Here is a 13,597-nt window from a genome sequence, read left to right as displayed (position 1 = left end):
CAATGAAAACTCCCACGCGCGCTTAAGCGGAGGGGGCTGCGGGAAGCCAATGAGGAACGGGTACGCGGGCCTAAGGGCGGCGGGGATGGCCAATCACAGGCCGGGGTGGGCGCGAGTCGGGGGGCCGCCGCCGCCGCCGCGGTTCCTGGAGGCCGAGCAGGAGCGTCGGGCGCGCCGGTGGGGGGAGGCCCAGGCGGAGTGAGGAGGAGGAGGAGGCCGCCGCGGAGGCCGCCCGCCCGCCCGCCCGCCCGCCATGTCGCTGCACGGGAAGCGCAAAGAGATCTACAAGTACGAGGCGCCCTGGACCGTCTACGCCATGAACTGGAGCGTCCGGCCCGACAAGCGCTTCCGCCTGGCCCTCGGCAGCTTCGTCGAGGAGTACAACAACAAGGTGGGGGGGGGGAGGGGAGGCGAGCGGCGGTTGCAGGGGGGGAGGGGCCGGGAAGCCGAGCGGCGCCGCCCCCCCCCGCAGCCCCCCCCCGGTGCGGAAGGCGGCCCGGCGGCCCGGGTGGGAGGGGGAGCGTCGAGGTGCCGGAGAGTTCCGGCCCCCCCGCGGGCTTCAGGGGGCGGCGGCGGCGGCGGCGGGTGGGATGGAGCGGGAAGCGGGGCGGGCAGGGGGGGGTGCGCGGAAGGACGCGGCGGTCCCCGCTTTGGGCGGGAGGCCGGCTGGCGGGAGGCGCCCCGGGTGCGCGGCCGGGCCGGGCCGGGCCGCGCGGTGGCTGATGATGCGGCGGGGCCAAGCGCCGCCTGGGCCAGGAGGGGTCTGGAGCCGCGGTGCTGGGCGGGCGGGCGGGAGGCGCTCTGGGCTGCTTCGCCGGGAGAGGGGAAGACCGAGGGGGGCACGAGAACCATCTGCAAGGACTGGGAAGGGCTGCCCTAGAGGGGGGGGGGCCAGTTAGCATGCCATATTTACATTATTGTGCTTTGTTCCAGGTTTGCTTCATCTCTATTTTAGATTTCTGTCTGGTTTCTGTAGCCCAAAGCCCATTTCACTGTACGTTGCACGTCACGTCCTGTTGCGTGTCTTTACCGCCACGTGAAGCCTGCCGGGTGATCTTGGGCCTGTCGCAGTTCTCTCAGAACACCCTGGTGGAGGCGGGCCGTGGCAAACCACCGCTGGACATCTCTGGCCTTGAAAACCTGACAGGGTAGCCATAAGTCAGCTGTCACTTGACAGCGCTTTCCACCACCACCAACGCTCACACTATTTGCAAGTGAAATACTTTGGGGGTTTTATGGTGGCCGATGGTAGTCAAGCAGCATGATATTACCTTCTGCAGTAGCGCGAGAACACCATGCAGTCTTCTGATGTGAATTTGCCCTGGGCGTGTTGGTACTGATATGTACTGATATGTTTATCAGCTGCTGACAAAGGGCCAAACTAAATGTGATGAAGAGCTCTTGGCTGCTATGAAGAGCTCTTGCCCTTTTAAAGTGATGTTAAAATGCCACGATTCTGGTTGGGCCTGTGGTGCAGATCTCCCCCCCCCCCCCGCTACCCCGCACCTTTTCAAGTGCCAAGAGACATGGGGGGGGGGCGGAAGTCAGCACTGACTCATTAGTTATGCTGCTTCTCAGCTGTGTTGTTTCCTTCTAGGGTCATGAGGTTTGTATCAGTTACTTCATTTGGCGCCGTTTACAGATATAAATCCAGTCCTATGGACCCTCATTCCATTCGGAGGCCTTCTCTCCAGTCCCAGAGCAGTGTATCCGCACTCAGGGGCTGTCATCCCAGTCCCAGAGTACTTACACCTCTCTCAGGGACTGGCACTATACTCTGGGGGCTGTCATTGCTACAGCAGTTTTTCTGATCCCAGGGACCCTTATTCTACCCTGAGGACTGTCATTCCAGTCTCTGGGGCTGTCATTCCAGTCTCACAAAACTCATGCTGTGCCAGGGACCATCATTCCAATCTGGCAACTGACATTCCAGTCCCGCAATAGTTCTCTGGTTCCAGGGATTGACATTCGATTCTGGGGGCTGTCAGTCCAGGATCGCAGCAGTTTATCTGGTCCCAGGGCCTATCGTTCCAGTCTCCGAGCAGGTTTCTCTAAATCTGTTCTACATTTAGTTTACAACTATTGTGTGTGCTGTAATGTATTTCAACAGAAGCTATGCAAGTCAGCATTCCTGGCTCACATTCTATCCAGTGGGCCTTCTGACCTTTTCCATTGTTCCCGATGGGCATTCCTGTCATTTGTTTTAGTACATCCCTGCATTTTCACTTAGCACTTCCTTGCTTGAATCCAGGGGACTCTGATTGAATATCCAGAGAGGTCAAAGTGTTCCAGTGCTGTTATCGGAGTGTTTTCAGTATCTGATCAGTGTCTGTTTATTCAGTTTGGCCAACAGAAATAGCAGAAGGGCATTGGTCACTTGAGTGTATATGGAGACCAGTGTGTTTCAGGACCTAGTCCCTGGGTTTGTGATGGGTGGCCTATTGTTGATAAATGGGTATGGGCATCAGGTTGTGGCATTATCTGGAAGCAAGAATTGATCTATCCTGCCCCACCTCACGATGGGAGAGAAAGAAGAGGTTGTAGATATTTAGTTATCCATGTCACTTGTAAGAATTCACAAAAGTGTGTCCATGTTATATTTCCTGAATACTGTACAAAAACTGGGATTGGAAAATGATGTGCAGACAGAACTGTGAATGAGAATAATATCTTCTTCTTATAGGTCCAACTTGTTGGGCTAGATGAAGAAAGCTCAGAGTTCATTTGTAGGAATACGTTTGATCACCCATATCCTACTACCAAGCTAATGTGGATCCCAGATACCAAGGGGGTTTATCCAGATCTTTTGGCGACCAGTGGGGACTACCTGCGTGTATGGAGAGTAAGTTGGCTTTTTGGAGGGTGTTTTTATTCAAAGTTCCTGGATTGAGTGTGGGCTGACTAACATGAGTAGCAGTTGAGCGCTGTTCAGAGTAAAAGGCAACTTCCCTTTCAGATTGAAAGTTACCGCCAAGAGGAGGGTCCCAGTCAATTTGATTTTAGGGTGCCTTAGTCAAAAGAATCTAAAACCTGCCCATCTTCTGGTCACTAGGTGTGTGGGGGAGGTAGTTGTGAATTTTCTGCATTATGCAGCGGGTTTGACTTGATGACCCTGGTGGTCCCTTCCAGCTCTGTGATTCTATGAAAACCCTTCTCTTAACAGAATGCAGAATCCTTGAGAGTTTTCATTGTGTCCAGCCTGCATAGAAACATGCGACTTTCTTGATGCAACAATACCTTAGGCAGCAAAGGAGCCTGAAACTCTGCATTGGGCCATCTGTCTGTTACCATCTGAAAAGCCTTTAAAATCTGGTTATTTCAGAAAGCTTTTTATTAAGATTGAATATTAGACTTTTCCATTTCTGGTCAGAAAAATATATTCTGTCCTGGACGCTGGAAAGTGTTGACAGCTGGTAAGAGGTTTGAATGGGCTGAGTTTTAATTTCTTTGTATAAAGGGGTTTTGTTTCTGCTTTGCTTTTAAAATCTTGTTAGCAACCTGAGCCTTTGGGAAGGGCAAGATGAAAATATTTTAAATGCAGCTTAAGAGAACAGGTTGTGGAAATGTTTTTTCCCCATGTGATAGACTCCTTGAGTGTGTTCATCTTTTAAATAGGCAAGTAGATTAGTTACAGTGGCCAATATAACATTTACATTTCATGTTGCAGGTGGGTGAAACAGAGACCAGACTTGAGTGTTTGCTGAACAACAACAAGAATTCTGACTTCTGTGCACCACTAACGTCCTTTGATTGGAATGAAGTGGATCCTTATTTGCTGGGTAAAACTGAAATATTGTGCAGGAGGGGAAGATATGCTCAAAACCAATAATGTTGCCTCTCTCCATTTAGCAGAATTAGTTTCAAAAAACAGTATAACAATGTCTGGTTGTACTCTCCATCACAAGAGTGGCCATTTTGTTGTGAGGCTTGATGGTGTAGTAGCAAAACTTCCTCTTGGTGTAAAGATTTCATCCTAAGATTTTTCTCATTTTAGGAACATGCCCAATCATGAAAAGTACTAAAAGCAGAAAAGTTGTTTTCAAATTAATGTTTACACACACCCAGAAAAGGTTAACTTCAATTCTTCTGAGCCATCCAAATGCAATCTCCCATGTATTATTGACAAGCTAAAATGGTTGTTATGCTTTGTGGATGAACATGTTGTTTGAAGTAAAAGCTTTTGTATTGGTTTGTTTCTTCATTTAATGGCCATCATTCTCTTTCTACATCTTCCAGTCATGTTAAAAGAGAATAAGTTCAGCTCAGTGGCATAGTACTTCAATATCTGATCTCGTCATATCTTGGAAGTTAAGCAGGGTGAGCCTTGGTTAGTACTTGGGTGGGAGATCACCAAGGAAGTCCAGGATTGCTATGCAGAGGAAGGCAATGGCAAAACCTCCGTTTGTCCCTTAGAAGAAGAAGAGTTGGTTTTTATATGCCGACTTTCTCTACCACTTAAGGGAGAATCAAACCTTAATCGCCTTCCCTTCCCCTCCCCACAACAGACACCTTGTGAGGTAGGTGGGGCTCTTAATAGAACTGTAACTTACCCAAGGTCACCCAGCTGATTTCGTGTGTAGGAGCGGGGAAACATATCTAGTTCACCAGATTAGCCTCCGCCACTCATGTGGAATCAAACCCCTTTCTCCAGATCAGAGTCCACTGCTCCAAACCACTGCTCTTTACCACTACACCATGCTGGCTCTTGAAAACCTCTTACCTTGAAAACCCTACAGGGTTGGCTGAAGTAATCTGTGACTTGACGGTACATTACTCATATGCATATTCTACTACTCTTTAACTTTGTCATTAGGATAGTGTCAAATATTGTATATTGCTAGCCTTTTTGATGGTAGTCAAATATTCTGTGAATGAGCTTGGGTAGGTGATAGTTTGAATTATGTCATGGGTTTGGGGAGCAGATGGGGAAACGTTCCTTGTTCCTCATATTTGAAGAAATTAGGAGCAGATGCCCCTTATTCTTCATCTTAGAACCATAGAGTTGGAAGGGGCCACATAGGCCATCTAGTCCAACCCTCTGCTCAGTGCAGGATCAGCCTAGAGCATCCCTGACAAGCGTTTGTCCAGCTGCCGCTTGAAGACTGCCGGACAGGGGGAGCTCACCCCCTCCCTAGGCAGCTGATTCCACTGCTGAACTACTCTCACTGTAACAAATTTCTTCCTAATATCTAGCCGGTACCTTTCCACCTGTAATTTAAACCCATTATTGCGAATCCTTTCCTTTGCTGCCAACAGGAACAGCTCCCTGCCCTCCTCTAAGTGACAACCCATTTGATCAGGGGGCCGAGGGGAGACATGATAGAGGTCTATAAAATTATGCATGGTTTGGAGAGAGTGGACAGGGAGAAGTTTTTTCCCCTCTCCCATAATACTAGAACACGGGGTCATCTGCTAAAGCTGAAGGGTGAGAGATTCAAAACAGATAAAAGGAAGTATTTTTTCACACAACGCATAGTTAAATTGTTGACTGGCTTGTAGATTCCTGGGTCATCTCTCTTCACTTTTTTTAAAAACTGGGATAATATTTGCCCTCCTCCAGTCTTGTGGCGCATCTCCCATACTCCAAGAGGTCTGGAGTATGATGGATCAAGGCTCTTCAGGCTCTCAAGAAAGTTCTTTGAGCGCTCTCAGGTGCATACCCTCTGGCCCGGGGGATCTGTACGCAGCCAGGTGCTTCTCAGCAACCTCTCTGTCCATGTCAGCCAGCAGCGCTAATGCCATGCCTTGCCTACTGTCAGCTCTAGGCGAGCCCATTCTCTGCTTCAGGGGGAAAACTGTCAGAGTTTCTCCATTTCCCCCCAAGAGTGGGCCTATTGCCTCTTTTACTCTTGTGTTTGCTCCTCACACATCTGAAGCTTTTCTTGTCATAGTGAGCCTCCCTTAAACTTAATTAAATTTGATTTATGTCTTGTAAAGTTTCAATTCCTTTTTAAAATGTTCCATTATTTGGGCCATCTCTTGGCTTCCAAGAGATTTTAGCAAATATTATTTGCATTTCACTTTCATACACACATATTTGTATAATGTTACAGTAGAGTTGATTAAAATTTAATATTTTTGTTTCATACGTTTTTTATAATTTGTGAAACTTTAGTACTAACAAATTAATACTTTTAAATATTAGACAGATGTGACTGTAGTGTCCTCTCTGGGCAGGTGAACATTGTACCCTGGGGTTTTGAAATCACCGGCCCAGCCGCTGTTTTCTTACGCAGGTTGCTTTATTCAACTCTCCACACACCTGAAGGTGTGGTTCATTTCACCCACCTCAGGGTTTCATTGTATTACACAGAAGAGCCCCAATGCTTCGTCTTGCCTACTTTTTCTCCCGCCAGCCTCCTTTCATTTCCCCCTCCCTTCTTTTTTATAGCTTCACACCTGGCCCTCCTCTTCTCTGGTCCCTGATCTCCACAGCCACTCCCTGCCTGAAACCACCCGGGCCAGAGGGCCATGGGCTTGCCCGCTGCCTGTGCACTTTTCGGGCTTCCCTGTGGCAGACTTTCAGAGCTGCCCTGTTGCGGTGGCTGACCTGACTGCCCCTTCCTGCCCTGGGTGAGCCTTGCTCCTGGGCCCAAGGGCTTGTCCTTGCCCCACCAGGCAGTTTGTTGGTGGGTAGCCTGCCACAATGACCAAGACTAGAACTAATTTATTCTTTAATTTACAAACTCGGTTGCTCTGATTTCACAAGTATGCCATAATGTATTATTGCACTTAAATACAGTGGCTTCATCTATGTATAATGGGTATGGATTTTCTCCCTCTGCTCCAGGCACCTCAAGCATTGACACAACCTGCACGATCTGGGGTTTGGAGACCGGTCAGGTCTTGGGGAGAGTGAATTTGGTGTCAGGCCATGTCAAGACCCAGCTGATTGCTCATGACAAAGAGGTGACGGTGCATGTTTTGTCTCCATTAGGTCCTTTTCAGCTTCTGCAGTTAATAGAACTTGATCTGATCTGTGGAATGGGACTAGTGATGTGTCTGATAGTGGGCTCTGTCAGGGCTCAGTTACAACTTCAGAGTTGGATTCACCTCTCTCTATCCTAGCAACTCATTTGTTTTTGCACGTGAGCATAACAAAGGGGGTTACCGCGCTTGTATTCCCAGCAATGTATTAAGAGTTTGAAAACGTTATAAAAAATACTGTTTGCACTTTGTTTGGCCCCTTTAGCTGTGAAGACGTTTTTCAACCATTTATAAGCCGTAGTATCCATAAGCCCTTTTAAAGTGATGTTTTTTATAACATTTTCAAACTCTTCATACATCGCTGGGAATACAAAGTACGGTAACCCCCAAAGACGGCAAAGTATTTTGTGGAAGAGCACTAATGACTGTGATACTTTCCTGCTGGTACTGTCCTCAAAGGTGTGAGGACTCTGCCTGATGCCTTTGTTTGTGATTGTGTGACCAGCGTTGTCCTCCTTATGGATATTTTGGGTGTTTGCATAACAAGACCTGCAGCAGAAGACTGTGATTGTGAAGTAAATCCCATTTTGTTATTGTCATATTTTCTGTTCTTGGCCCCTGAACAGGTATACGATATTGCATTCAGCCGTGCAGGAGGTGGCAGAGACATGTTTGCTTCTGTTGGTGCTGATGGCTCAGTAAGGATGTTTGACTTGCGACATCTAGAGCACAGCACTATTATCTATGAGGATCCTCAGCATCACCCATTGCTCCGCCTTTGCTGGAATAAACAGGACCCCAACTACCTTGCTACGATGGCAATGGATGGCATGGAGGTGAGGCGATGTCCTTTGAGGCATTGTACTTGGGAATGTGCTGACTACTTTTGATAATCAGATTCTGTGGCTACATGCCGAAGGCCATAGGGTTATTTTCTTTGCTTCAGGGATTCTTTATAGCTGCTGCGCTCAGACACATTTATTTCTCACAAGTGGGTCGTGGCAGGCAGGACTGAGACGCTGAGCAGGCTGTGTCTGGAACAAATGATGACATCCCACCCTATTGTAAAGCAACTCTGCTCTTGATAAGCACCTAAGAGCTCTGCAGGATCTGACCAGTGGTCCGTCTAGTCCAGTGTTCTGTTTCACACAATGGCCAATCAGCTGCACTGGAAGCCTACGGACAGTACATAGAGGCCAAGACCCTCCCCTGATGTTGCCTACTAGCACTGGGTTTCAGAAGTTAACTGCCTTTGAATACAAAGGTTCCCTTTAGCCATGGACAGATCTATCTGACAAGAATACATCTAACCCCTTGTTGAATCCATCTGTGCTAGAAGCCCTCACCACCTCCACTGAAAGTGAATTCCACAATTTAACTATTGAGTAAAGAAGTATTGACCTTTGTCTGTCCTGAACCTGCTGTTCATCAACTTCATTGGGTGCCCCAAGTTGTGCTATTATGTTGTAGTGTGATGTAGTTGTAGTGTTATGGGAGAAAGTCCACTTATTCCACCCCATGCATAATTTTATAAATCATGCCCCCCCATCTCATCTTTTTTCTAAACTGAAAAATTCCAGAATCTTCAACCTTTCCTGATAGGAAAGGTGCTCCCAACCCCTTAATTATCTTGGTTGCCCTCTTCTGTACTTTTTCCCAGTTCTACCATATCTTTTTTTTGAGCTATGACAACTCATATGACAACTGTATTCCAATATGGGGGAACCATTGCTCAGTACAAAGGCACTACAATGTTGGCTGCTTTATTCTCAGTTATTTCCTAATAATCCCCAGCATAAAGTTTTCCTTTATCACTGCTGCTGCACACTGGGCCAACATTTTAATCAAGCTTTCCAATACAACCCCAAGATGTCTGTTTTGGTCTCCACCAGTTCAGAACCTATTGGCATATTTAAAGTTAGGATTTTTGTTCCATTGTACATCACACCAGCATTTGCCACTTTGTTGCCCACTCACCCAATTTAGAAAGATCCTCCTGGAATTTTTCGTAATCCACCCTGATTTTCACCATCCCGAATAACTTTAGTATCAGCTACCAGCTTGGCCACTACACTTGTCACCTCCATTACAAATCATTTGTATAAACAAATTAAATAGCACTGGTCCCTATACTGATCTTTGTGGGACCCCACAACTCCCTTCATTTCATTGTGAGAACTGTCAGTTTATTCTTGCTCTTTGCTTCCTGTTGCTTAACCAGGGGTGGGGAACCTCCGGCCCGTGGGCTGGAAGCGGCCCGCGAGCTTATTTTAAACTGCCCCTGGCCCGCCTGTCAAGGCTGGGAGTTCCATGGCCTGCCATCCCAGGGCCGGGAGCTCCACGGAGCTAGCTGCCGCTAGCCAGGGCCTCCTCTCAGGCTTTGCTGGGGGGCAGGAGTGCATGCCAGCCCTGAACCCCCTCCCCCTCCCAGCTTGCTTGTGTGGCGGGGCAATCCCCCGGCCGCACCCTTGTGCCGCAGACTAATGCTGCTGGGGCGGTTGAGACTCGTGCCGCTGGCCTCGCTGGCCTGCGCGCTAGCCGCGCAGCTGGCTCAGTGGGCTCCTATACAGCCCTCCCCCTGCTCGACCCTGCCACGGCCACGGCCAGCGCTGAGGGGGCGGCCAAGACTGGTGCCGCCGGGGCCTTGCCGGCCTGCCCGCTGCCCGCGCCGCCAGCTCGGTGGGCCCCTGTATAGCCCGTCTGAAGAGGGTGAGTGTGGGAGAGGCGGTGGCGAGGCCCGGCTGGGCGGGGGATCCTCCTCCTCCTCCTGCTTGCCCCGGGTACGTGGGAGGCAGCGGGGCCCAGCCTGGCTCGCAGGCGCGCCGAGAACCCGGCCAGGAACTCCGTGGGAGTGGCCGGCTCCGCCCCAGCACACCCACTCCTGTGATCTGTTGCCCCACGCCGCTCCTCCCTGGCCTGCGAACTTCGCGCCGCAGGATATGGCCCCGGGCGCTGCTGTTGCTGGAGCACAGCCAGCTAGCCCGGAGTTCCATCCCCGCGGGGCGCCGCTGGCCAGGGAGCATGGCTCGGCACCATTGGGGCAACCCGCCGCTCCCGTCCCCGCCTCCAGGCAGCCCGAACTGGTGGCTGATGGCTAGCTAGGGCCGCACGGCGCACCCTTCAGCTGCCTTTGCAAAGGGCCCCTTCCCACCGCTCGGCAGCCTCTGCTGGGAATCCGGGGGGGGGGGTTAAAGTTCTAATTTCTCTGAGAGGATCTGACATTCTGCTCCCCCCACACACACACAGAAGAGTGGCTCTTCATGTTCCGGATGCACCAGGTGGTGGGCCCAGCTGGGCTGGGGCAGCTGTCAATGGGACAGGACACCGAGCCTCCGCAGGAGGGGGGGGGTCTCCCGGCGCCCTGTGCGCTGCGGGCTATTCTGTGCACCCCCGACTTCTCTGTTGCGGACCAAGGGAGGAGGTGGGGCTTTGGGGGGGGAGTGGAAGCGGGAAGGCTTCATTCCAATCAGGTGCGAGGCCGGGTAAGTGTCTGGGGGGGGGGGGGCAAAGTTTTCTCTCTTCCTCTTTTTCTGTCACTCTCTCCTTTTCTTTGTCTCCCTCTTTCTCCATCTTTTTCTGTCTCTTTCTTTCTTTGTCTCCCTCTGTCCTTTTTTTCCTTTCCCTACTTTTCTTTCTTTCCCTCTCTTCCCTTCGTTCCTTCCTCCCTTTTTCCTTCCTTCTTTCCCTCCCTCTCCTAAGGTTGCCAACCTCTAGGTACTGGCTGGAGATCTCCTGCTTTTACAAGCCAATAGAGATCAGTTCCCCTGGAGAAAATGGTCGCTTGGGCCATTGGGCTATATGGCATTGAAATCCCTCCCCAAACCCTGCCCTCCTCAGGCTCCACCCCCAAAGCCTCCCACTGTTGACGAAGAATACCTGGCAACCCTAGCCCCCCCCCCCAACCCGGAGATTTACAGCCAGATGGCCCCGAATGATGTTATAAATATGCAAATGGCCCTTGGCATGAAAAAAGTTCCCCACCCCTGCAATATTGAGATCAACTACATGGAATGGTGTATGTGCTTTACAAGAGAGGGATGCAGTGTGAAATGCTATTTTAAAGAAACTGCAAGGAAATGGCATATGTGAAAGTTATCTAAATCTTGATTGACTGCCCCTGAAGTTTCTTTTCTGGTGTTCCGTTTTTTTCCTTCTATTTCCGAGGTGGTGATTCTAGACGTCCGAGTCCCTTGTACTCCTGTTGCCAGGCTGAACAACCACAGAGCATGTGTGAATGGCATTGCTTGGGCACCGCACTCGTCTTGCCATATCTGCACAGCAGGTAATGATGGATTTTTCTTATCACTCCTTTCACCTGGGCATATCGGTGCATGATGGTGTCAAGTATTTGCTTAGAGTGTTTTGGGATTTGCTTCTATTACCGTTTCAGCCCAACTAAGTTATGCACATAAAAGAGGTGTGGTCTGCTCGCTTGTTGAAGTTGACTTAGTATTATTTACTTTAGTTATAGTCCACTTTCCTGCCTGAGACTGGAAATGTTCTCTTTACCACTGACAGGTCTGCTGTTTAGAGAACAGACAGGGTTTTTTCTCTAATTCGGAACCCACTTCTTAAAAGTTATGAAATTTTACAGGCTGCCTTTTAATGACAGCATCCTGTAAGTCCCCCCTCTACCCCCAACCCAAGCACTGCATCTCCTCAGAACTGTTACCTTTACAGTCAAACACAAAATGCTTGAGCATTTATTTTTTTCAGCTACTCACCAACCATTCTATATAGAAAACTATCCAGTGTAGACCAAATTCTCATTTCAGGATAGGCTGCTAAACTGCATGTTCTGTATTTGTGTTAGGAAAAATAATTTTTGAGGATATGAAAACCTCTTAAACTTAGTCTCTCCTGAATCAGTGAGTGTTGTGAAATAATTTTAAGTGTAAACTAAAAGTTACAAATCAAGCTGTTAAAAAATATTCCAGACACTTAGTCTGGAAGAAAAAGGGCCAGCAATTAGAGATGTGACGGCCCAGGGGAAGGAAAAATTAGGAAATTTGGGGGAGGCACTAGCAAAAACACTGCTGCAAAATATTTTCTCTTTTAGAATGAGTGAAATTCAAGGCAGGGTTTTTTACGCTCAAATTGTTGTGTGGATATGTCTTGAGGACTATTTCAGGTTTTTTTCTTTTTGAGTAAGAAAACCCCCGGCATAAAAAGAATTTCACTTATTCCAGATTGAGAACTTTTTCTGTTAAAAAACTGGGAAATGTTAGGATGCACTGAAAAAAATATCTTAAAGTGTTTTCTCCTTTGAAATGAGTGAAGTGAGATGGCTTTCTCAAAACATAGTATGAAAATGTTTTTGTTAGACAATCTACAGCATTACATAATAATCCCTATGTAAACTGTAGATAATTCCTATGTAAACTATAGACATATACAACATTTTAAATGATTTTTGTTTAAATGTAAATAATTTTGGCAAGAATATACTATAATGTGTTTAATAATACAATATCAAAGATTTCACTGTTTTAGTGGCATAAATTTTCTTAATATCCAGTCATGCTAAAAGACCTACCTATTGAAAGTGTTTATTTCCATAAAAAGTATATTTTATACTGCTGATCTATGACCATAATAAACAACTAATCAAATCTTTTTTTTCTATAAGGAAAGTTGTCAGTTGTATATGGGTAAAGGTAACCTTTACCATTACTATCCCATCTGTCCTACAAGGAGCATACAATTTCCTGTTTTATCCTTGTACCTACCCTGAGAAATAGGTTGGATTGAGTATGTGTGACAAGCCCAGTCTCACCCAGGGAACTTCATGGGGGTGCTGGGATTTGAATCCAGGACTCCCAAAACCTGGTCTTGACAGTCTAACCCCCATGCCACACTTGGGGATTGCATTTGGTCCTGCTATCCAGTTCAGGAATGCAGAGGGGGAACATCTGATAAACTTGGTATCCAGCATAAGTTGATTGGGGGGTTTACAGGTTTATTCTATTTCCTCAAATACTGCTTTTCCCATTTCTTTCTGTCTGCCAAAAAGGCTGGCTTTTAGTCTAATTCTGCTTTCACCTTGTGCAGCGGATGACCATCAAGCTCTTATCTGGGATATCCAGCAAATGCCTCGTGCCATTGAGGACCCAATCTTGGCCTATACAGCAGAGGGAGAAATCAACAACGTACAGTGGGCATCAACCCAACCAGACTGGATAGCAATTTGCTACAATAACTGTCTCGAAATCTTGAGAGTGTAAACACTGCTGGGCCATAAAAGGAAATGAAGCAGGACGATCCCACCCCCTTCCCCTTCTAAAGCTGAGCAAAACTTCATCCAAGCAGTGTCGATGGCTCTCATCAGTGTGTTCTAAGGCTGACCACTGGAGTGGATGGGTATGTTATAAGCACTCTCTCCCCTTGTGTGAAATGAAAAAGGCAGGCTGTGCTGAGCCTCTTGGCCCTTTGGAGTTTTTAATATTTCTTTCTATTAAAGTTGTGTACATATGACCACTGTTAAGTGAGCATTGTATTAACTGAGCAATTACCACCGTAACAGAAATAATTTGTTACTATTGATGTCGGATTACTGTTCGACGTTCTAGTGGTGAGATACCTAGGTACCTTTCTATAAGAATTCAACTTTTTTTACCTCTTCTCCAACTATCTACCCATCACTTTTCATGAGTATATATGTAGCCTCTCC

The 13,597-nt window shown here is 47.9% G+C and overlaps 1 protein-coding gene across 1 annotated transcript; it reads left to right on the top strand.

Annotated features, from left to right (window-relative positions):
- The first annotated feature begins 239 nt into the window (after positions 1-239).
- On the top strand, positions 240-13,222 carry DCAF7 (DDB1 and CUL4 associated factor 7). The gene is made up of 7 exons (XM_056863335.1): positions 240-391; positions 2,684-2,842; positions 3,668-3,779; positions 6,791-6,909; positions 7,554-7,763; positions 11,092-11,209; positions 12,979-13,222. The coding sequence occupies exons 1-7, from the start codon at positions 254-256 to the stop codon at positions 13,149-13,151; spliced, it is 1,029 nt and encodes a 342-aa protein (XP_056719313.1). The 5' UTR covers positions 240-253; the 3' UTR covers positions 13,152-13,222.
- Positions 13,223-13,597: the final 375 nt, after the last annotated feature.

This window comes from Euleptes europaea, chromosome 18 (assembly GCF_029931775.1).
Source record: "Euleptes europaea isolate rEulEur1 chromosome 18, rEulEur1.hap1, whole genome shotgun sequence".
Lineage (NCBI taxonomy): Eukaryota > Metazoa > Chordata > Lepidosauria > Squamata > Sphaerodactylidae > Euleptes > Euleptes europaea.
This window is presented reverse-complemented; position numbering and strand designations above follow the sequence as displayed.

Bases quoted from the DNA above. Each gene is read 5' to 3' on its own strand.
- DCAF7 (XM_056863335.1), top strand. From the start codon at position 254: ATGTCGCTGCACGGGAAGCGCAAAGAGATCTACAAGTACGAGGCGCCC. The intron at 2,843-3,667 runs GTAAGTTGGCTT...TTCATGTTGCAG, and splicing joins ACTACCTGCGTGTATGGAGA to GTGGGTGAAACAGAGACCAG. The intron at 3,780-6,790 runs GTAAAACTGAAA...CCTCTGCTCCAG, and splicing joins AGTGGATCCTTATTTGCTGG to GCACCTCAAGCATTGACACA.